Consider the following 23,621-nt stretch of genomic DNA (forward strand, 5'->3'; position numbering starts at 1 on the left):
TTGTTGACAACACAATCTGAATGGTGGTTTCCACAACCTCACTTTACCACCAGGGTTCCTCTGCTCTGGGCTTTTTCAATTTTACCATGATTTTAGCACCAAGGCAACCACCATAATGTTCTCATTTTTTGCATGCAATTTCTTCTGATTCCAACTGAAAACCCATTTCTAGGTCAAGTGACCTCAACAGTCAAATTCCTGAGGGGAATGAACAGGAACTGTAGTACAGAGAAGTACCAACTACTTTGACTGGGGCAAAAATCCTGTGCTACCACATAAGGCATCTTCTGAGCAAAAAAAGCCACATATTAAAGTAAAAATGCATTCCATTCATTTATTTTTGAATTTAAGTTTTAGAACATTTAAACTGCAGAAAAATGGGTAGGGGGTGATAATGGTAATTTCTTTATCTGCCTTTAAACAAAAGTTTTAGCCATTTGCTAGTCACAAGTCCCAGACTAGAAGATGCAATAACATTAAACTACAGCCATTTCCTCTGAAGATTTCTCATCTAAAATTGCTCTGTGCCTTCACCTTCCCTTTTGTCTCCGTTACGTGACTGGATTTAGAAACAATTTTCTTGTCTCAAATCTATCAAATTAGGGTTTTTGTCACTGACCCTGATCTATCAACTTCAAGGAGAATTAAAATGATAACACCTAATATGCAAACTCTATATTTAATCAGCAAATTTAAAGGTTATTTAGTTTAATTTAGAAGACGGATATTCAGAACATGCTTTATTTTTAAGATGAGAGAGTTTAATCTTGATGGTATTTCAGTGAGTTGTAAATTATCAAGAAACAAGGTGGTTTTGTTTAAATATCACTTCAATACTTTACTTATATTCTCTGTGTAGTTCTCTAGCAGCAAAATCAACACTTTTAGGAAGGGGTCAGCCTAAGCAATTAATGCACTAAAGGATGCCATTTGTGCTATAGCTACCTATCAAATGAGGATATTTTTCACTCCTTATCATGCATGAACATGCCAAAGCAAAAAACAAAAGGTACAAACAATTCATTCTTCAGAGTTATTCTTTATTTCAATTTAGCTTCCCCGCTCCCTTTCATTTTTTGGTTTTAAGTTCAAAGCAATCAAATATTTCACCCTATATTTTGGGTTTTGTTTTCTCTGTTGGGTTGTTTTAGACATGCCCTTAATTATAAAATGGACATGTGATAATGGATTGCAGGAGGGGGTTTTGGCTGTTTGGGATTTGTTTTTCATTCCTGAAACCATTTGCCTGCTTTTCAGTGCTGAAAGAAGTGAGAAGAAGGAAGGACATGCAGCAGGATTCCAAAATACTGACCTGTTTGGACAAATACAAATGTCGTGCATGTAAAATTTAATGGCCTTGGACTGTTCTTTGTTCTTGAAATGATAATCTGCCAGGAGATAATAGAGCTCAGTCACCACTGGTGGAGAGTAGTCTGCACCCTCAGGGAGAGATGGTGCCTGAAAACCAGAAAGGCAAAGGTTCAGAATAAATGAGCACTTCCTTGTGGAGGAAGCAGCCTTTTCATCACACAATGTGAGGGGCTGTAATATGAAAACCTTGAAAGCAATTCACAAACAGAGCACTTACAAACACTCATGAACATCTCATCCTGACTATATTTTACCATTCAAAGACTAAAAGCTCTGGTGGGATCATTCTTATTTTATTTAAATGCAATTACCCAAGAAAACCCAACAGTATGGAATAAATCACTCCACTAATAATCTCAAAGTCAACATAAAAACAGCAACACCAATTTTTACTCCTTTCAATTTAATTTTTTTAAAAAACAATTAATTATACCTTGCTGGATGTTCCTTCAATATAGGCAGATACAGTCTCCAGGCTCAGCATGGGCTTGTCAGTTCGAGGAACAATTGTGGCAGTTTTCTTCAGAAGGTTGGCCAAATCAGCAGACACAGTACTGGTTTTGTAACTATCAAATTCTGGAAGAGTTTTAGGCTTAAAATACTCAAACATGAACAAAGCATCTTCCCATGTTAGATCAACCTGAAGAGGGAGGCAGATGAGAGGGGGAAAAATACTTCAAATTCTAAAATTCAAGTCTACTCATGATGGTTTTCTATAGACTTTCTAGTTCAGAGGAGTGTACACATTACTCTAGCAGGAACCAAACTAAACCTCCCAAGAACAGAGCTAAAGGTGCTATTCATTTATGCAGCTCACAAATACAATATACTGCTCACTGATTTAACAGACAAAGATGCTGCTGTAACTCAGTGTAGGTCACTAAAGTCAAAATAAAGTAAAAATAAATTCATTCCACTTGCTCAGAAAAATTGTTTATAAGCAAGGATCAACTGTAAACATTCTGAGTGACACTGAGATCATGGGTAAGATAAGGAGAACTCTGCCCCTTCCATTTCAGAACCAAATAAGAAAAGTTAATGAAATGGGAACCAGACAAAATTCTGAGCCTCTCTTTGAACTCTACAGAAAATTACTTCCAGAATTTACTCCTCATTTTCTCTTCACTTTTCTTTCTTGAAAGCAGTAAAAATACTTAAAGTAATTGACAGTTCCCTTCTGCTAGACCAAGGTTTTTCTCCTTTTATTGCTTTACCCTTTTAACTTTATTCTTAAATTTTGCTCTGCATTGAAATGCAAGGAAGTTGCAGAGGGTAATCTCCTTATACTTCCCTTTTTCTTATTTATCCCCTTTCTCTCATTATCTTCACTCTCTAAGATGTACATACAACATAAAAATTTCCAAATATTTAATGAACAGTAACGTAAGAGTATCTGTGTATTTTAAAAGGTTTGTTCAACACAGCCAGACAATAATTTTGCTACATGAAAATGGTTTTGATTGATAATTCTATGATCATTTGCATTTGAAGTGCAAAATAGTCTGGGGTTTCTGAACAAAACCAGGGATGTTTCTCAAGGCAGGACATTGCATTGCTGCCCTGTATTTTTCTCTTCCTCCCTTAACATTACAACCCTCTTCCAGAAGCACTCTGTAGTCACCCTTGTCCCAAATTCAACTGCATTTCCCATTTCTTATGAACAGCTACCAGGTATTTACCATTAGAGATGTCAAAATCAGTGATAACATAATGTACTTGCAAACTTTTAACTGTGACATTTTTCACTTTCATAAACTGCAAGGCTGGCCGCTAAAACTTTCTTCTCTCAAGCTGACTTTTCCTCTCTAAATTTTCCTCAACCTTGAGCTTCTTCTCAGCTGAAAATATGAAAATGATAGCTTAATAAAATCAATTTCTCAAAACTTTCAGGACGGCAAACTACTATGGATAAGATTAGCATTTAAAATATTCAACTTGTTATATTTATAATTTTTTAAAATATTAAGATTTTTATTTTATTCTCTATAATGTGTAAAATACATAAAATTTACAATAAAAGAAGTAATATTTCTCCAAAATATATCAAAGTGCATTGGAACTAAATAAGAATGCATCTTTCATCAGTTCAGGATATTCCACTGACATTGGATAAGACATAACTTACCTGCTGTACTGAATGTTCTTCTAGGTACCTTGCTTTGCTTTTTTTGCTAGGGAAACCATATAAACAATAAAAACATTGCTCCAAGGCTGTTTCCAGCTCCTCTTTGTATGGATGAGTATCCTCAGAAGTGGAAGCTGCAAGTTCTTTCTGCAGTACCTGAACCTACAAGGCCAGCACAAGGACAAGGTCACCTGCAGATCACAGAGAGCTGCCCAGCTGCCTGAAGGCAGGTGATGAAAATAACTTCAGGGGATTTTAAGGGATTTTTACATGGATTTTTCCCCAATAACAATTAATTTCCCCAGTATTACTCATGTATTTTTGTGAACTGGTCTCACACAAGTCATTCCAATGGCACTGCAGCAGCATTGAAGTGTTTTTATTTTTCATCCTGTATTAATCCACATTTATCTTTAATCAATGAGGTTAAATATCAGCTTCATGTTTCAGATCTAAAATCATTCAAAGTTCTCCCCTACACATCAAGCTGCTTTTGTGAATGTAACTGTGAACTACAGTTCATCAATGCTGTGAGAAAGGAAAAAGTACAGAAGAATTTCTGCCCTAACTCACAACCAGCAATTTCCTCTGCATGAAAAAAGCAGGATGGAGAGGACTTGGCAGCAAAAGAAGAGAGAGAGTTAATGAAAATCTGGCTAAAAGGACCATGGAACTGAACAGTATGAACAGTATTACACAGATGGCTACACACCAAGGAAAGTGGCTGGATTGATCCCAAATTCCTAAATACTGTGGCAAGTTGCTATCTTTACCTTCAGCACCACAAGAGAAAGCACCCATCAGTAGAATATTTTGGAAGATGCTGATAGTTTAAGACATTCATTATAAAAACTGCAGCTGAATGCCAAAATAAGAAAGGTAACTCTTTGAAAATTCTCACTAAGCTGCCATAAAAAACAAACCCAAAAGGAACACATTCCAAGAAGACATTTCAAGGTCAAGAAAAATATGCTCACCAAGAATAACCTGTGTAGGGGCATGCTGGATATTTATTTCATGACCAAATCAAGACCCACATAACCACTGAGGTTTAAGATTCAATTTCAATGTGTTCCACTATAGAATTTAAATTAAAAAGAAATGTTTATTTGTGACCATTTCTCATTTTTCAACATCTAGGACTTCAGACTCAATTATTTATGCATGATCCTACACAAAGCTTTTTCCTGTCAATACAAACACTGCATGACAAGGCAAAAATCTGACTTTCTACATGTAAGGAGCTCATTTGTAAGAGCTGGAATTGAAGATGCTGATTCTCTTCTGATTAAAATATCTGTGCTAAGATCAAGGTACTGTTTATTAAGAGCCAAACCCCTGAAAAAGAAAAGCAAAGACAATTCTTAGAAAGCATTTCAATGACATCTGGAGTCACAGCAGACTCATTCACACTGAGTCCCAGCAGACACCTTATTGCCAGCACCTTCCCTGTATGAATTTGTGATCAACATTTGAAATTTACAGAAAGGGCAGCTAAATAAGCTGAGGAAAAACAGTGAGCATCAGAGGATACTGTAACAAAAGCCTTCAATTCCTACTGCTGCAAACAAAAGCACATCTAACAGCAGTAACAGAATTCTCACTTGAACAGCATTCAAAACAATCTTCTTTGTTGTTATTCAACTTTCAAGTTCTTGGCAGAAATCCAGAATTGTTCCTAATAATTCAGACTATTGCTAAAGGCCTTAATTAATATTAACACCTTCTCTTGCACAGCACATTCATGCAGAAGCAATATAAGGACCTTGAGCAGACAGTTCACCTGCAAAGGTGACCATTTAACACTAATCTATGAAACACACTGTTCACATTCTTGAGGCTTCCTTTCTCTTCAAATAATTCATCCCATTTTATCCTTGTCTTTCCCTATCCTTCCAACACCCTCTTGTCTCGGAAAACGCTGAAAACTGAATTCTTGTGGTTAATAACACTATAATATATTTTAGTTTAAAAAGTTGGCAATTCTGTCAGTGAAAATGGAGCACTTTGTTTAAAGTAGCTGATGATATTTGCAAAGAGCTGCAAATACATATACAGCCAGCTCTCAGTCATCTGTCCTTTGCCCAGGTTCCCAGCCCATACTCTGTGGGTACAGCACATTTTTCAGGCACAATTCATGTCGGATCTCAGGATCTCAGTCCTGAGGTGCTGAGCCACCGAGAGCACCCTTGGGGGGCTTGGGAGTCCTGGAATGTTCCAGAAGTGTCTGGTGGCTGCACTTTGATCCTACACAGGAGACGACACCTGTATGAGGATAGGAGGGTTTCACCGGGGTGAATGGTGAAGGGATTAGTTAATTAGAGAGTGAGACACAGGGTTTAGGATTTCTGTACAGGGGGGTTTAGAGAAGTAAGATGGAGGAATTGGGGCGTGTCCTGTCCTTCTTCTTCTTCTTCTTCTCCTCCATCTTCTTTGGCCATGGTGGCACTTTTGGATTGGTTATTACTGAAAGTGCACCCAGCAATAAGAATAAATGGTATTGGGGAAAAATGATAAATATTGTACACGTAACCATGGGTATAAAGATGGGTGACTGTCCGGAGGACGGCACAGTGTGCTCATGGCTGGCTGCTGAGCAGAGCTCTGTCGGGCTGAAAGAAAATCTTTTAGATAAACAATTAATAAACATAAAAACCGAAAGAAGAACTGAAGCCTCTTCTCGTCCTTTGATACGCGGGCTGCCCCAAGGCCACCTCGGGCCTTTCCAGGCCCCTCAAACAGCCGAGATAACCCGACAAATTCAGACTCATCACTTCAGGACATGAGCCTGGGAACAGCCCATCTATTTCCATGAACCACAGGGCCTGAGCTAATAAACCCTCTGGAGCCCCTGCAGGGCCAGCCCAGTGCATCAGCATTATGCCCCTAACACCAGGGAGGCTGAGGAGAGCAGGGCTCAGAGATAATCTGAGAGTTCCAGCCTGAATCAGCCTCAGTTCAAACCCTGCTCACTGTGACTCTGCAGAACCCCTCAGGCTCTCTGTGCCATCCTTCCCAGCTGTCTAAATTACTGTCCTGGACATGCCACTGCTCAAATGCAGAGGTAGATGGGCTCTGGCACTGAGCTGTGCCTAATAAGCTCCAGGGAATGCTGAGAAGGGAAATCAGGAGATTCCTGAGTAGCTCTATGCAGAACTAATCATGATTTTCTCTTGGCTGAAGGTAATAAACTTCAGTGAAGTCAAGCTGAATCTGCAAAGTGCCACTGAAATGTCCCTGCAGAGGGTCCAGTGGATGCCATGGCATCACATTATGTGGGATCTGCCAGCAGCCAGGCTGTCAGAGCTCTCAGCTTTCTGAGCCAAGAGAAAATCAGCAAACAAATAGAAATATTCTATTTAACCAAATAGAATTAAATTAAAGATGGGATGGGATGGGATGGGATGGGATGGGATGGGATGGGATGGGATGGGATGGGATGGGAAGGGAAGGGAAGGGAAGGGAAGGGAAGGGAAGGGAAGGGAAGGGAAGGGAAGGGAAGGGAAGGGAAGGGAAGGGAAGGGAAGGGAAGGGAAGGGAAGGGAAGGGAAGGGAAGGGAAGGGAAGGGAAGGGAAGGGAAGGGAAGGGAAGGGAAGGGAAGGGAAGGGAAGGGAAGGGAAGGGAAGGGAAGGGAAGGGAAGGGAAGGGAAGGGAAGGGAAGGGAAGGGAAGGGAAGGGAAGGGAAGGGAAGGGAAGGGAAGGGAAGGGAAGGGAAGGGAAGGGAAGGGAAGGGAAGGGAAGGGAAGGGAAGGGAAGGGAAGGGAAGGGAAGGGAAGGGAAGGGAAGGGAAGGGAAGGGAAGGGAAGGGAAGGGAAGGGAAGGGAAGGGAAGGGAAGGGAAGGGAAGGGAAGGGAAGGGAAGGGAAGGGAAGGGAAGGGAAGGGAAGGGAAGGGAAGGGAAGGGAAGGGAAGGGAAGGGAAGGGAAGGGAAGGGAAGGGAAGGGAAGGGAAGGGAAGGGAAGGGAAGGGAAGGGAAGGGAAGGGAAGGGAAGGGAAGGGAAGGGAAGGGAAGGGAAGGGAAGGGAAGGGAAGGGAAGGGAAGGGAAGGGAAGGGAAGGGAAGGGAAGGGAAGGGAAGGGCTGTTTCAATAATTTACTGCTTCTTTAATGTTTTTATTTTGCATAAAAGCAATCTTAAATATTAATTAAATATTCTATTTAACCAAATAGAACCAAAGGGGAAATTTCTTTTCTGATGTAACAATGAGACCTCAAGGAATAATCTTAAAAAGGTCAACCACGAATGGGTAAGTCCTTTCATCTAATAATGCTAAATAGTAGTGCCCAGACAGCCATTCCTGGAGCACATGAGATGAGATGTAACAGACTCATCTGACAAACAAAGCAAAGAACAGCCTTAACACACAGGAAAATGGAGGGACAAAGTAATTCTTCATTCTCATCACTGTGCAACAGATGAACTGTGTATGTGTATTTTAAATAATATTTAGTTCATAACATGAAAACAATAGAGAAAAAAAGCTAATTTTTTTCAGACTGTGGTATAAAATCAAGGTAGATACAAATTTATCAACCACAGAACAATTAAATGCATCCCAGCTCCAGAGCAAATCCAGGTAACACTGGAGCAATCAGAAGCATTCCAGTTGTGTAACTGAGGACAGATGATGAGCTGCAAATCTTCACTCTTATGGTTTGGAAGAAACAAACAACCAAGCTGTTCAAACTGAATTTTCTTGGCTGAAAGTTTAAATATGTTCTTTTTACATGATAAACAGTATTTATGTACACTGAAATGTGCAAACCCTACCTAACACTCGACAAATTCAGTCCTGTGAAGTGAGCAACTTATTTAGAACCACTGAGACAAGATGAATATGGAATCCCACTCTGTTATTTTAGCAGCAATTTTAAAGATGTGACACAACAGGTTTTTTTAGCTCCTGAATGCTGTACAGCACTATCCAACTGCTTGGTTATCCCTACTTCCCTTTCAAATCCCATGAACAAAATAAAACACTACTGCAAGAAGCAAAACAAAGGAGAAAAAAGAGAAGAAAACAATTCTTCCTCTCAGTGAGGCAAGTCCAGAGAACAATGGGGAGCATGACAGAAGCAGACCGATAGAAAAGGCTCTGGAATAACAAGGCTTTGCTATTCAGATTAAACTGACTGAAACTTTCATATGTTTGTCTGGGAGAAGTTGGAAAGTGGATTTAAAAGTGTATATCTAACATGAAGATAAGGCAGCAAACAATCTAACTTTGAACTTTGTTTCCTGCTTTGGGATGTGGCTTGGCCAGATGATTTTCAGAGATCAATCAGAATCAATCTCAGTTATTCCACAATTTGTACTTACATAAAACTTGAGCAGAGCACCATCTGAGTTGCAACACCAGGACCTTCTTCCCAAATACTCATGAGCTGTGTTCAGCAGCATAAGTGAAGAAGGCAACATAGGGGTATCAGGACTCGCTGGAAGAAAGAAATTGGTAAATATTAAAGTGGCACAGAACTGAGTTAAATCTGAGTCAATGCTTCAACTGGCAAACAGCTTCCTCTGGTGCAAAGTGATGCTTGCAAAGCCCTCTCCTCCCTTCAGCCAGCAAGGTAAGACAACAAACAAGTATTTTATTACTTATATTCCTGAGCTGGATGGTAAAGAGCTCAGGTGCAATATGTAAAAAGTGAAGAAATAATCCACCTTCTTCTCCCTGGCTCTGCTGCTGCTGGCAGCAAAGGGATCGAAAAGCATCTTCCTCATGCTGGATGATCCTGTGCAGGATAATCCACGGCAGCACTGAGGACACATAGGGCTCCTTTGGCTCCTCCTGCACAGCCATGCTGCAGTCTATGATCTAATAAAGAAACACACATCATACACACAAAGTCATGTAAACACAGGCTGGGTGTGAATCCCTCCCAAATAACCCAAAGCTGGCAGCACATTTTACCCCAAGGAAATAATCTAAAGTTGAGTCTCAGCTTCTCACCAGTGGCTGTAAAAATGCTAGATCAGTAAATGCTAAATCAATCAGTAGGGGAAGGGTAGTAGATTATTTGCCCTACTCTGACATTCCTCTTGCAGCCCCATTTTCCACCCAGATGTGTCTCTGTTAACATGCTATATGAGCAATTCATAGTAAGCAAATACACAGCAGCAATTCTCAGCATTACTACACCTCATTACTGTACAAGAAATTTCCCTACAACCCAGATACAGAGGAACTTACAAAAATTCCTGAATTCTAGAACAGGTGTTACAACAACTGTTAAAGACCAACTAGAATCAATAAAGATCCTACATAAATTATGTGCCTGAACACTCTGTTCTCCAGAACTCCATTACATTCCATAAAACATACAACCTTACACAATAAGAGTATGATTTTGTAAGTAGTGAAGGAAGTAAATGGAGATTTGAGAACTGCAAGCACATTGAATTCTGACATTAACTAGACCTGCTTCTTAATAGAACTGCCATTTGTAAGTTTGCCATTTGTTACCTGGACTAAAAATGCTTGTTCATTTTGAGTTTTGAGGTTTGAAAGTACCTTCAGTAAAAGGCTACAATTAGCTGTATTCATAATTCTAGAAGAAATTCACATTTCACTTTTCCCCTGCCATGTTCAGATCACCCTCTCTGTTTTTACTAGAAAAAACAGCACTTGCAAGCAATTCTACCATGCCTGTAAGGCTTATGGGGCCTTCCCCTGCAGCCTGAAGCACTTACAGGCAAGATCAGAATTTACAAGCTACACCCAGGCAGCTCAACCAATCTTCACATTATCACCATTTCAAATAGCCCAAAATCCCAGAGTTGGGTTGTCTTACCACCATATTTTGATTGTTTAAGGCAGCTCAACCAATATTCACATTATTACCATTTCAAATAGCCTAACACCCCAGTGTTGGGTGATCTTAACACCATATTTGATTGGCTGAGCTGCCTATAACAATCTTCACATTATTACTACTTCAAATAGCCTAAAACCCCAGAGTTGGGCAATCTCACCACCATATTTTGATTGTTTTAGGCAGCTTGGTAGTGGATCTAGCACAGGTGTGTGCTCAGTGCAGCTCTATCACACTGCAGACTATGGCAATGCTCACACAAAATGGTGATAACAGCTTCCCAAAACTGTAACCAAAGCCATCACTAGGAGTGGGTGGGAATTCACCCAGCAGCTGCAGCAGGCCCTGGATCCTGCAGCCTGCCCTGAGTCCTGCAGCCTGCCCTGGATCCTGCAGCCTGCCCTGGATCCTGCAGCCTGCCCTGGATCCTGCAGCCTGCCCTGAGCCCTGCAGCCTGCCCTGAGCCCTGCAGCCTGCCCTGAGCCCTGCAGCCTGCCCTGGATCCTGCAGCCTGCCCTGAGCCCTGCAGCCTGCCCTGGATCCTGCAGCCTGCCCTGGATCCTGCAGCATCCCCTGAGTCCTGCAGCCTGCCCTGGATCCTGCAGCCTGCCCTGGATCCTGCAGCATCCCCTGAGTCCTGCAGCCTGCCCTGGATCCTGCAGCCTGCCCTGAGTCCTGCAGCCTGCCCTGAGTCCTGCAGCCTGCCCTGAGCCCTGCAGCCTGCCCTGAGCCCTGCAGCCTGCCCTGGATCCTGCAGCCTGCCCTGAGCCCTGCAGCCTGCCCTGGATCCTGCAGCCTGCCCTGGATCCTGCAGCAAGCCCTGAGCCCTGCAGCCTGCCCTGAGCCCTGCAGCCTGCCCTGGATCCTGCAGCCTGCCCTGAGTGCTGCAGCCTGCCCTGAGTCCTGCAGCCTGCCCTGAGTCCTGCAGCCTGCCCTGAGTCCTGCAGCCTGCCCTGGATCCTGCAGCCTGCCCTGGATCCTGCAGCCTGCCCTGAGTCCTGCAGCCTGCCCTGGATCCTGCAGCATCCCCTGAGTCCTGCAGCCTGCCCTGGATCCTGCAGCCTGCCCTGAGCCCTGCAGCCTGCCCTGAGCCCTGCAGCCTGCCCTGGATCCTGCAGCCTGCCCTGAGCCCTGCAGCCTGCCCTGGATCCTGCAGCCTGCCCTGGATCCTGCAGCCTGCCCTGGATCCTGCAGCCTGCCCTGGATCCTGCAGCCTGCCCTGGATCCTGCAGCCTGCCCTGGATCCTGCAGCCTGCCCTGAGTCCTGCAGCCTGCCCTGGATCCTGCAGCCTGCCCTGGATCCTGCAGCCTGCCCTGAGTCCTGCAGCCTGCCCTGAGTCCTGCAGCAGGCCCTGGATCCTGCAGCCTGCCCTGAGTGCTGCAGCCTGCCCTGAGCCCTGCAGCCTGCCCTGGATCCTGAGCATGCCCTGGATCCTGCAGCCTGCCCTGGATCCTGCAGCCTGCCCTGAGTGCTGCAGCCTGCCCTGGATCCTGCAGCCTGCCCTGAGTCCTGCAGCCTGCCCTGAGTCCTGCAGCAAGCCCTGGATCCTGCAGCAGGCCCTGGATCCTGCAGCCTGCCCTGAGTCCTGCAGCCTGCCCTGAGTCCTGCAGCCTGCCCTGGATCCTGCAGCCTGCCCTGAGTCCTGCAGCCTGCCCTGGATCCTGCAGCCTGCCCTGGATCCTGCAGCCTGCCCTGAGTCCTGCAGCCTGCCCTGAGTCCTGCAGCCTGCCCTGGATCCTGCAGCCTGCCCTGAGTCCTGCAGCCTGCCCTGGATCCTGCAGCCTGCCCTGGATCCTGCAGCAAGCCCTGGATCCTGCACACACAGCACATCCCTGGTGCCAGGCCATGCCTTACCTGGATCAGGTTGTTTGTTAAGCGAACCAGGCTGGGTGTGACAGAGGAGTCTTTCAGGATGCTGTTAACTGAGGATAATGAAGTGTCTATTCCTGTCAGCAGCTGTGTTACCGTAGCAACCCACTCCTCTTTAGCAGAGGCTGCTGTCATGTTAATCATCTGCTGAATTGCTTCATTCAAGGCAACATCTGAGCACTCAAAGCATTGCTTGTAGTCTTTCAGTTTGAGCAGGGAGTCCTAGGGAATGTAAATATGAAAAAGATCTATTATAACAATGAAGAGTTTATTTTAAACATGAATGCACAGCAGGGCAAAGCAAAACATTATACTCAGTTAATGTGATTACTTCAATGAAATGAAGCAACAACTTTAAATGCAACATTAAAAGGACAATAGGAGGTGCATGGATCTTGGATGACAAATACACAAGTAGGATCTAAATACAAAAAAAAATCTTCACATCTTTCTGCTTTAATAAAAGATGCAAGGAAAGAAAATAGGAAAGGGATGGCTGTAGGTCTGTAATTCTAATGATCTACAGCTGAATAAAGCCCTTAGAAGAAACAGGGTTTGGATCTTTATGATCTTGTGCTACCATTTTATTACTTCATAAATAACAAAGTGGCAACTCCAAGGCCAGTGTAACAGCAACTTCTGCTTCTTTCTACTCTAAAGAGGTTGGGTCACCAGATGGAAATGTAGGACTTGGTTCAGTGCAGTTAAAAACCTATCAGTCTTTTTTTGTGCAAACATTTTTTCTCCAGAAAAACCTAATATACTCAGCTGAGCTGAGCTCATTAATACACTTATTAAACACTTATTTTTACAGTGTCAAATGGACTAACTCTACAGCAATTATACTGCATGTATCAACAGTTTCTCATTCATGCAGGAGAGAGTCTTTACAGCATAAAAATCATTCATAAGCAAGATACCCAAGTTTCAGAATGGTTCTAAGTCACCATACAGTCAACAGCAGCATGAATTCATCCATAAAATAACTCAGGAAACTCCATGGAGGCCTCAACATCTTCTTGCATCTTTAGCCACATTCTCAGTCAGCAAAAGCTGCCACATTGCTAATGATGATGACAAAGCTGTGATCTTCACAGCATTTACAGGTTTGGTTCCATGTTTAGCTTTGTAAATAAGACTCATGACTGTTAACATCCACTCCAAAATTCCTTCCCTCCTGTTTTCAGGAGTAAGTCTTAATTCCTTACTGACACAGATTTTGTAAGACACACAGCAAACCTGGAGGAGAAGCAGCTGAGCTGGTCTCTCAGGTATGGATGTGACAAACTCCAGGTGTTTGGCTCTGCCATAGCCATTGAAGCACAAGGTTGGCCTGAGCAGATGCACCACTGCATTGTAGTCCCCTGCCTCATAGAGGCGCTGGATCTCTTCCAAAGACTGGCATCTCTCCAGAGATTTGAGGTTCTTTTCAATCTGCAAACATCACAGATGATACAATCTTAAACACAGATGATATAATCCTAACTTTTGTTTTCACATATATTTCACTACTGACACTTCTCCCAGCTCTTAATGGGGAAGGGAAGGGAAGGGAAGGGAAGGGAAGGGAAGGGAAGGGAAGGGAAGGGAAGGGAAGGGAAGGGAAGGGAAGGGAAGGGAAGGGAAGGGAAGGGAAGGGAAGGGAAGGGAAGGGAAGGGAAGGGAAGGGAAGGGAAGGGAAGGGAAGGGAAGGGAAGGGAAGGGAAGGGAAGGGAAGGGAAGGGAAGGGAAGGGAAGGGAAGGGAAGGGAAGGGAAGGGAAGGGAAGGGAAGGGAAGGGAAGGGAAGGGAAGGGAAGGGAAGGGGAAGGGAAGGGGAAGGGAAGGGGAAGGGAAGGGGAAGGGGAAGGGAAGGCAAGGCAAAGGAAGGCAAAGGAAGGCAAAGGAAGGCAAAGGAAGGCAAAGGAAGGCCTGTTTCAATAATTTACTGCTGCTTTAATGTTTTTATTTTGCATAAAACCAATCTAAAGATGTACAGGACCAACAGATATAAAAACTGTAGTTTTTCTAGCCTTGACAAAATATTCAACTACCAAACCCTCACTCTGAGATAGAGCAAACTTCCATCACAAAAGAATTAATTCATGGGTGACCTTTGAAACAGGTAGAGATGGAGTGTGAGGGATGCAAGAGGGAACACAGCCCTGCAAATGAGCTCTTACCTCCTCCAAGGACACCACAGAATCCACGTGCAGGTTGGGCAGGCGGATCAGGGCGCTGCTCTCAGGGGCAGCCTCAGCCTGGCTGCTGCTGCAGCTCTGCAGCATCTCCGTGCAGATATCATAGTTCTCAAGTGCCTGCTCCATGTCTCCCTATGGAAACAGGACACAGGAAAACAATCAACCAAAAAAATCCTACACTTCTCACTGCACAAAGTCTCCAAAACTTGTAGAAAATGTTTAAATTTAATGCAGGCATTGCCAGTGTGATTACTGCCTGTCCTGAAAAATTATAAAATAAATTCAACTGAATAGCTCAAATTAAAGCAAAAATATTTTAAAGTATCTTACCAATTATTTCAATAATGGATAAAACAAATCAGAAAAATGGAATTCAGCCTGCATAAATTTGTAAGAATGGTCTGGAGTGCTAAAATCCCTTTTCTTTAAAAAGGCAGAAGAGTAAACCAGCAGAAACAACTCCTCAATTTGTGCAAATTAAAACACTGAGCAAAGAAACATTCGTATATTCTGCAAAGTGAATGAACTCTACTTGCTCTGTGCAAAGTAAGTACTGAAATTGAGATGTCAGGGAGGCATGCACAGGCAAAATACAACTCTGAATATCACAAGGAAATAACTGCCAGTAGTTGTACAGGAACTCTCATTTTTCCTAAATAACTTTATTGGAAAGGAATCCTCAGATGGAAAAAAAAAAAAAAGAGGGAAGGAACAAGTTACTTCACACTTATGAAACTGACTCACACAACTAGGTGACAACAGATTTAAACATAATTATTGCATTAAAAAACCCTCTTTGATGTCCCGGGGAAGCAACACAGAGAGGAAGGAAAAGACTGGGATCAAATAACATTTCTTCCAAATTATTCCCTTAGTGATAGGCTTAAAAACCTCTGCTTCAAAATTTGCATATTAAATTAAAAGTCTTCAAAAGCAGAACCACACCACCTTGAAAAAGCAGAGGGAACAGTAATGAAAACAGAGCCTGCTTCAGTTCAAATCTGAATTTTGGACTTCCTGAGATTTGATAGGGTCCACAAATCCAGACCCCTAAAAATCTTACATTCTGCAGCTCCACAACACTATTCCAAGTAACTTTAGTACAAATATTTTCTTTTAAGCTGAGTACAAGTTCATTTAAACAAAGACAGATATTAAACATATCTGAATATTTGCTGAGCACGTGAGACCTCCTACTTCATTTCCACCTCAACCCTCAGGGGAAGTTAATCATATTTAGAAGCAAAATGAAATCACTATGTTTTAAGCTGATTTTATCCACATGCCTAAAAGAGTTGAGATTCCTGAACCAGCTGCATCTGAAGAATATTTGTAGGGGGATATAAGAAAATAAAGATAATGTAGAAAGTGATCTTACCCCTAAGGAGCTGCAGCTGGGTCAGTTATCAAAGATTGGGAGCAGCCTGACTTTACCAGGCCACAGCTGTGAGCAGTGAGAAGAAGATGCTATAAAAGAGTGGGGTGGCTCTTTTTGAAAAAGAGAGGGTAGCCTTGACATAATATTCAAACTACCAAACCCTCACTTCTTCACAAAGTAGCCAGCTGGAGTCAGTTGGTTACTTTGTGAAGAAGAAAGAGTCAGTGCTCTGAGGAGCTGCACACGAGAAAACACCAAAGTGTGAAACTTTTGCCATAAGGAGATAACAGTATGGAACCCCTGTGATAAAATGGTGACATATTGACTGAATTTGGGACAAGCTGTGTTTGTTACACCAAAAGCAAAGCCCACCTGCAGTGCCAGGAAGCGAGCCTTGAGCCAATAGACCCGAGTGACAAACTCCATCCAGCCTTCCTCAAACAAATCTCGCTGCGAGGATGCAAAGGACAGCTGCAGCAGGTCTCCCAAAAAATGGGTTCCTGGGAAGTCAGGGCCAAACTTGCCATTCACAGAGGCAGCAGGACAATTTCTTGGAGAAACTGCAAATCAGTGAATTACATTTTGTTATTAAATTACTGGCATCCCATGGAAAAAGTCCCACAGAACAGAATTTCAAAGGTCTGATCTAGCTGAAGGTAAACAATTGATAAAGTAATAAAAGACAGATCTGGAAGATATTAAGAAAAAATAGCTCCAAAATCCAGTGAATTCCTGGAAACATTTCTTCATACACTCCCAGTGTTTTCAGAGTTTGAAGAAAATTTAAGTTCTCACCTGTAGAACTTTTCCCTTTTGTCAGGAGCCACTGATCTAATTGCAGCTCCATGCAAGAAAGGCTCATTATCATCATATCCTTCAGAAAAAGTAAGGAGATATCAAAAGAGTATTCACAGCAAGAAATACATTAAAAGAAGCATAAATTAAAAAAAAATCACTAAATTTGCAATTTACTTCAAAGAAAACCTTCATCTTGTCCTCTTGGGATTTCTATTCCCAAGCTATAACTACTTCTTCTGCCTGAGGTGTACAGTAACTGACAAATCAACAGGTACAAAGGCAAACAATACTCAGAACCATTAAAAAAGAAAAATCTCAGTTCATGGAAGAAGGTCAGAACAGCATTGCCTGATGTTAGAAAAAAATGTCATCCTTACTTTTTAACTTGGCTGAAATAAAAATAAAACTATATTAAATTGCCAAATCATGCCAAAAGCACGATTCCAGAATATAGCAGTAGCACTGACATTTGAAAAATAAGACAAAATTTAAGAAAAGTAAGCAGTTATGCAGTAATAATGAGAGCCAAGGGAATACATTTATAAATATATTTACATTTCTTTAAAAAAAGGGCATGTATATGTGAAATATATACATAAATAAGTCACAGGATGTATAAAAATTTAACATCTGCTACATAGAGGCACTTTTGTTTGTTTTGCAAATGACATCAATGGAACACAGCAATTTCCATAATTAATATTTCATTTGCAAAGAAGTAAAAACACTTGATCTGAAAAAATATTTCCAACTGAAGTCATACCAAAGGCAAAAAACTTTCCAAATGAATACAGACTGCTAACATTAAAAAGATAACACAGGCTGGCTCAGTGGCCAAGAATTATCAGAACTGGTTTTATAATACAAGAAATATCATCTTCTATTATTAGGGTGGTTTAACAATAATGTAAAGAACTTTTTCTTTTTTCTATTTGCTTTCAGGAAATTCCAGATTGATAAAGGTAATAAAAGATGATGCTGAGGAGGTGGTTTTGGTTTGTTTTGTTGTTTGGGTTTTTTACTGTAAATTTCAGGTATCTAAAAACTACAGAGTATTTACTGTATTTAAAGCAGCAATGCTGACCCTCAATCAGGCAGTGAGAACAGAGCAGCCTCTGTTCTGACCTGATGACAAAACAAAACTGGGTTATAGCAGAAAAAAAGGGAGGGGGGAGGAAAAATGAAAGAGCAATAACAGAATAAAGGGGTAAAATATATCTGTGTCTGTGACATCCCTGTGGGTGTGTGTGCACAAACACACCTTACACACAGGTCAGGGCTCAGTGTGGCACCACCCAGGTGTGCTCAGGCCAGAACAGCCCCAGGAGCTGCAGGGACCCAAGTGTGGGACAGGCACTGGGACAAGCAGAGCTGCCAAAGCTGTGTCTGCTGGATTGCAGCTGGTGCTTTGGGCACAGGACAACAGCAGCTCTGCAATCAGGACAGGAGCTGCCTTACCTTGATGTGCTGATTGCTGGAGTCCCTCAGGAGTGGGTTGGGGAGGCTGCTGCTGTGCTTCCTCCAGCTGTTGTAGATGCTGAGCACCACCTCACACAAGCCAGGAGGCCACTTCACCAGGAACTTCTGGCTGATGACTTTCAGGTATCTCATCATCAGCTCCAAGATCCCACCATTGTTCAGGTTATCCAGCAGGAATTCATGAACATCCTGCTTTTCTACAAAGCACATAAACACAAAGGTCTACATCTAAGGTTGAGGCAGATCGTAACTTGAAACAATTAAGTTTTAACAGTGTTTTGTGCACTTCTATCACAGCAGTTCTCCCATGTGCATTCTCACATGTGCAGAATTCAGTTACTGCATTCCAATGTGTTTAAATGGAAATTCCACACAACTGGGCTCCTGCACACAGTGATTGAACAATTCCCCAAGACTTAAAAAATGAGTACCAACTGAGATACTTCTATACTATAAAATTATACTTTTTAAAAAGCATATACTTCCATACTTCAGGCATAACAGAAAAATACAGAAAATAAAGCACACAATACAGCAAAACCAACAAAGAATGAGCAGAGGATATAAGGCAATCCCTACCAGACTCCATAAATGTTGTAGAATCAAATGACATTCTGTGTGGTCCAACATGCTGAAAATTCTCCTCTTTGATCTCTGATTGCACCTCATAGTTATTGAAAGGGTCCTCCTCCTCCTCAGGGTCTAACTTCCTTAATCTGTGTGAGAGGGGGGCAAGAACCACAATATCAACAAAGTCCTTGTTTTTTCATTACTAGATGAAATCTAAATATGAAACACTGTGCAAACACTAACAGTGAGAATACATTACTGAAACAAATTCAGAGATTTGCATCCGGTTCCTTTCATCCAAATCAAGATTACTTGATCTTATCCATTTTGATATGTGCATTGTCCACTAATTCACTTTAACAATAGTAAAAGCTTTTTTATTTTTCAATTTTTATTCAGCAATTTTTACTAAAAGCAGTATTATTACATCTATCAGAAGATAATGCACTACATCTGCTGCAAATAAACCCCATGAGACTGGTAGTTTTAAGGTTGGGGGGTATCAATTAAGCAAAATTCCCAACAGTTTCATCTCTGTGATCATCTCATAACGAAAGTTGTTGCTGTACCTGGAAGGAAGGAACTTCACCAACAGCTCTTGAAAGTCAACCTTCTCCTCTTTCTTGCACTTGGTGTTCCGAACTCTGGCAGATCTCCTTTTGGCTGTTTCTCCACTGTCTTCTGTAATTCTTCTTCTCTTCACTCCTTTCTTAGATTTATCACCTGCAGATATGTCACCTAAAAACATAATGAAAAAAAACTCAAAACATGTCAGGTTAAATTGACAAATCAAAAGTGACTAATCTTTTTTATTTTTAAAAACATAATTACACAGCAACACTTGAGATTCATTGGTTTCCTTCTGAAGACAGTGCCAAAAAAATCTTGTACAGATTTCAAATAAATATAGCTGACAGCTTGGTCTTCTCAGCTTCTTAAAGTGATACATGAGCAGAAAAATGTGGTTTTTGTCAGTTATCTTTTTGTAAAGCAGCTCATTCATTCTAAGGAGCTCCCAGCATGAAAAGTTTGATATGCATCACTGCTGGAATGGAGTCACAATTTTTCTCATCTAAAAGAATGAAAACTGAAGTGTGGGGTAACAGCACAAAACCAGAAAAGGTCAGGTACTCCTTCACTCTCTCCATCAGGTGTTACACATATGCTGAAAAGCTTCTGACTCCACCAATGTGCAGCTGAAAGACAGCATGTCCCAAAGAATTCTGAAGTGTTTTTTATACCCAGGTAGGTAGGAAAGGTATCTTGAATCTTAGATTGAAGTACCTTGCTCACCTACAGCAGCTCCTGGCTCCAGTGAACTCTGGCTGTGACTTGGGAAGTTGGGTGTGGTTGGAGTGTAAGGTAACACAGGATCTGGCACTGTCACCACTGCACTGGTGCTGACAGGAGTTGGCTGAATAACACTGACAGGAGCAGAGGTGGGAGAAAGCATCAAATGCTGAACTGGGTCTCTGTACTCTGAGAGATCAATTCTCTTGCCCAGACTGGGGCGAGGAGGATCACACGTTGTGAGGTGCTGGTACATGGCAAGCAAGGCCTCTCCCAAACACTTCCACCTGCAAGGGAAACACAACAGCATCACAATGTCTCCAGTTCTTGTCACACTATTTTCTAGATTAAGTTTACAAACCTAACAGCATTCAACATTGGTTTTTTTTCTCTAACAGCTTAGAGATAGCAGGAGCAGCTTCTCAGTGGGACAGCAATACACACCTGAGTGTCAAAAACCTGTCCCATCACTCAAAAAATACATCTAAAAACACAGGGTTCATGCAGTAGCTGCTGAGGAAATTACTCTATACCAAAAGCTAAAAAAAAAGTAGTGTCAAAGAAAATTTTCAGGTTCTGCATTCAGTCTGCAGCACTAAAAGAACTCATCCCTATTCACAAGGAGAAACAATTTCTCTGCAATACAAACTACATGCAGAGTCCATTAATATTCCAGAAAAACGTGTGCAATACAAAAACCAAACCCCAATCCTTTATGCCTTTAATAAAGACATACATAACAACTTACTAGTATCTTCATATCTTCCTGCAAATAAAGAATTGCAATTTTTTTGGGGGTTTTCATTATTCCAGTAGTAAAAACAATTTTTAAAAACTGAAGTTGATTTGAAATTCATATACAAACTAGTGATATATGAAAAATCCAGTATTATGTTAGAAAAGCGTGTGCAATACAAAAACCAAGCCCCAATCTTTTATGCCTTAATAAAGACACACATAACAACTTACTAGTATCCTTATATCTTCCTGCAAGTAAAGAATTGGAAATTTTTTTCTGAGTTTTCATTATTCCAGTAGTAAAAACAATTTTTAAAAACTAAAGTTGCTTTGAAATTCATATACAAACTAGTGATATATGAAAAATCCAGTAATATGTTAGAAAAGCGTGTGCAATACAAAAACCAAACCCCAATCCTTTATGCCTTAATAAAGACATACATAACAACTTACTAGTATCTTTATACCTTCCTGCAAGTACAGAATTGCAAATTTTTTTTGGGTTTTCATTATTCTAGTAGTAAAAACAATTTTTAAAAACTAAAGTTGCTTTGAAATTCATATACAAACTAGTGATGTATGAAAAATCCAGTAATATGTTAGAAAAGCGTGTGCAATACAAAAACCAAACCCAAATCCTTTATGCCTTAATAAAGACATACATAACAACTTACTAGTATATTTATATCTTCCTGCAAATAAAGAGTTGCAAATTTTTTCTGGGTTTTCATTATTCCAGTAGTAAAAACAATTTTTAAAAACTAAAGTTGCTTTGAAATTCATATACAAACTAGTCATGTATGAAAAATCCAGTAATATGTCAGAAAAGCTGCCAAATCATTCTCAGACACCACATTTGTTTTTTACATCACTGGCCTAAAATCAAAAGTTGAAAACTAATAGCTGTGGGGCTGATGCTAAAACCATAAGCACACCAAACCAACCTATAACCTAGTAAGAAAACGCTGAGGGAGTTGGTTTGTTTTTACAAGGAAAAAAAAGGTGTTTAGAAGAAATCTGAAGCACAACACAGTTATCAGGATATGTGCTTCAGAGGATCTTTTTGAAAAGAGAAGATGTGAAGACGTACGTGAGAAAGGGAATTGGCTGCACCAGCCTGAGGTCGGGCTCCCTGTCCCGCACCAGCAGCGCCTGTCTCTTCTCACGGAGCTCCAGCGCCTCATTTATGATCCTCCCTGCTTCAGCTGCACTCACATTCACATTATGGATTGACATGTCACTAAGAAATAACAAAAATGGAGATAAGTGAAAGTTTTTGTTTGCTGGGTTCTTTTATTAAAGCCTAGAGGGGGTTCATTTAATACCATGATATAAAGTAACAAAAGCAGCATTAAAAGAAGCACTCACTTATAGATGGTTAACACATCTATAAGTGTGCCATGTTACCAACTTTATGGCACACTTATAGATGTGACAACCATCAGAAATCTTTGTTCTGAATGATCAGTTAACTTAGACACATCCTGTAAATTTTATGGGCCTCTATTTTCCCACTTTCCTCCTACCCACTCCTCCTATAAAATTCATACAGAAAGAAAAGGGGAGTTTTTGGTGAGGTTTTCTTGGAAAGTGAGAGTTGTTTTGCTTATTGGTTTGTTTTAATTAGGAAAACTAAAGTGAATGCTGCAGGGATCAGGAACTAATTAGTAAAACAAAGGCAGATGATTGCAAGAGATCTAGCAATGAAAATAAATGAGCAGCAACAAATGGATTATTTTCACCTTTCTACCTTGCTCCAAAAGGAATTCCTGAAGAACATTCTGTCAGCAGCACCAACATGTTGTTATCCAGAAGGAAGATCAGCAAGGTAAAAGCACAAGATCTGAGCAACCCCAAACCCAAAATTTACACCCCAAAGGTAGTATATACTCTAGTAAGACAAAACTCACCATTTGAGGAACATCCTTAGGGAATCCTTCTGGAGGCAAGGCTGCTCCTCAAAGATCTTCTCCTTCAGAACCAATCCTTTGCTATACAGACAATCTTTCTCCAGAGCTTTGCAGATAAAGTACAAACATGCTGACAGAGAAATAAAAATGGAATGGTCAATGGCTGCTTTGGTTCATTCAAAGTTCCCATTTCTGGGCCTCACATACACCACTGAATTCCACCCAAATGTGACATTTACATTAATTAGTCCAATTGCTTTGTAAGGTGTTCAACAATTACATGCATACAGTTAAAATAGCCTATTGTGTCTTCCTAGGTGCTGTATCCAGAAAAAAATGTAATTAATTTTGTTTAAACAATATTTGCAGTACATCTTTCACTTACTTTCAAGCCTGTTCTGGCACAGAGGAAATTAGAACCATAAAACAACACAATTATTCACCATTTTTATGTTATCAAATGTCTTCACTGCAGATTCCATTAGTGAAGCAAGCAGTGTAGCCACTGCTGTAACTACAATTAATCCTTCCAGGCTATGAATGAGACTGCAGATTTATTCCCAAACCCTAGAGCTGTGCAGCAGGAAATTACTAGAAAGCCAAAACCAACATAGGTGGAAAGGCAGAGGAACAGTGTATAGGGAACTTCCTGCAGAGGCTCTGATCTGTGAGACCACAGACATTTATTTTTAGGGCAACCAAAAATAAATAATAAAACTTCTCTAAACTATCATGCTTTATAATTCAGTAAAATCTCTATCATGGAGTAGCAGTCTCTATCAAACCCTGCTGCACTGCTTAAGCAAGACACACTTCAACCTATAGATTTCATTGTAACAATTTTTTCTGGTATGTAAAATCACATACTGAGATGCTTTTCATGCACTGTACTCACTTGTGTAGTCACTGAGTGTATACAAAATGGTGATAAGGTTATCCAAACAAGGCCAGTGGTCAGGATTGCACCTGAGCCCTTCCTCAAAAGCGTGCCGAGCCAAGGGCAGGCGGATCAGCTTTATCGCCACACGGCCGATTTTGTACCAGAGATTGACATCAGTGGAGTCCAGCATTACAGCCTGGAAACACAACAAACTGAATC

The 23,621-nt window shown here is 41.3% G+C and overlaps 1 protein-coding gene across 7 annotated transcripts in view; it reads right to left on the reverse strand.

The window, feature by feature from the left end:
* The window catches only part of CABIN1 (calcineurin binding protein 1), a 129,913-nt gene that overhangs the window by 102,457 nt on the left and 3,835 nt on the right, over positions 1-23,621 (reverse strand). For 4 of the 7 annotated variants that reach the window (XM_074554601.1, XM_074554603.1, XM_074554597.1 and 1 more), the window contains exons 7-23: positions 23,418-23,598; positions 22,523-22,652; positions 21,703-21,852; positions 19,869-20,161; positions 19,154-19,322; positions 18,594-18,730; positions 17,994-18,211; positions 16,533-16,611; positions 16,110-16,297; positions 14,342-14,491; positions 13,421-13,615; positions 12,167-12,403; positions 9,161-9,314; positions 8,816-8,931; positions 3,497-3,658; positions 1,805-2,011; positions 1,313-1,458 (exon numbers count right to left, since the gene is read on the reverse strand). In XM_074554601.1, coding sequence (XP_074410702.1) covers positions 1,313-1,458; positions 1,805-2,011; positions 3,497-3,658; positions 8,816-8,931; positions 9,161-9,314; positions 12,167-12,403; positions 13,421-13,615; positions 14,342-14,491; positions 16,110-16,297; positions 16,533-16,611; positions 17,994-18,211; positions 18,594-18,730; positions 19,154-19,322; positions 19,869-20,161; positions 21,703-21,852; positions 22,523-22,652; positions 23,418-23,598 — 2,912 coding nt within the window. The remainder of the gene's footprint in view (positions 1-1,312; positions 1,459-1,804; positions 2,012-3,496; positions 3,659-8,815; positions 8,932-9,160; positions 9,315-12,166; positions 12,404-13,420; positions 13,616-14,341; positions 14,492-16,109; positions 16,298-16,532; positions 16,612-17,993; positions 18,212-18,593; positions 18,731-19,153; positions 19,323-19,868; positions 20,162-21,702; positions 21,853-22,522; positions 22,653-23,417; positions 23,599-23,621) is intronic. The other 3 variants (XM_074554602.1, XM_074554600.1, XM_074554598.1) reach the window with 1 other exon arrangement.

The sequence above is a fragment of the Zonotrichia albicollis genome, chromosome 18 (assembly GCF_047830755.1).
Source record: "Zonotrichia albicollis isolate bZonAlb1 chromosome 18, bZonAlb1.hap1, whole genome shotgun sequence".
NCBI lineage: Eukaryota > Metazoa > Chordata > Aves > Passeriformes > Passerellidae > Zonotrichia > Zonotrichia albicollis.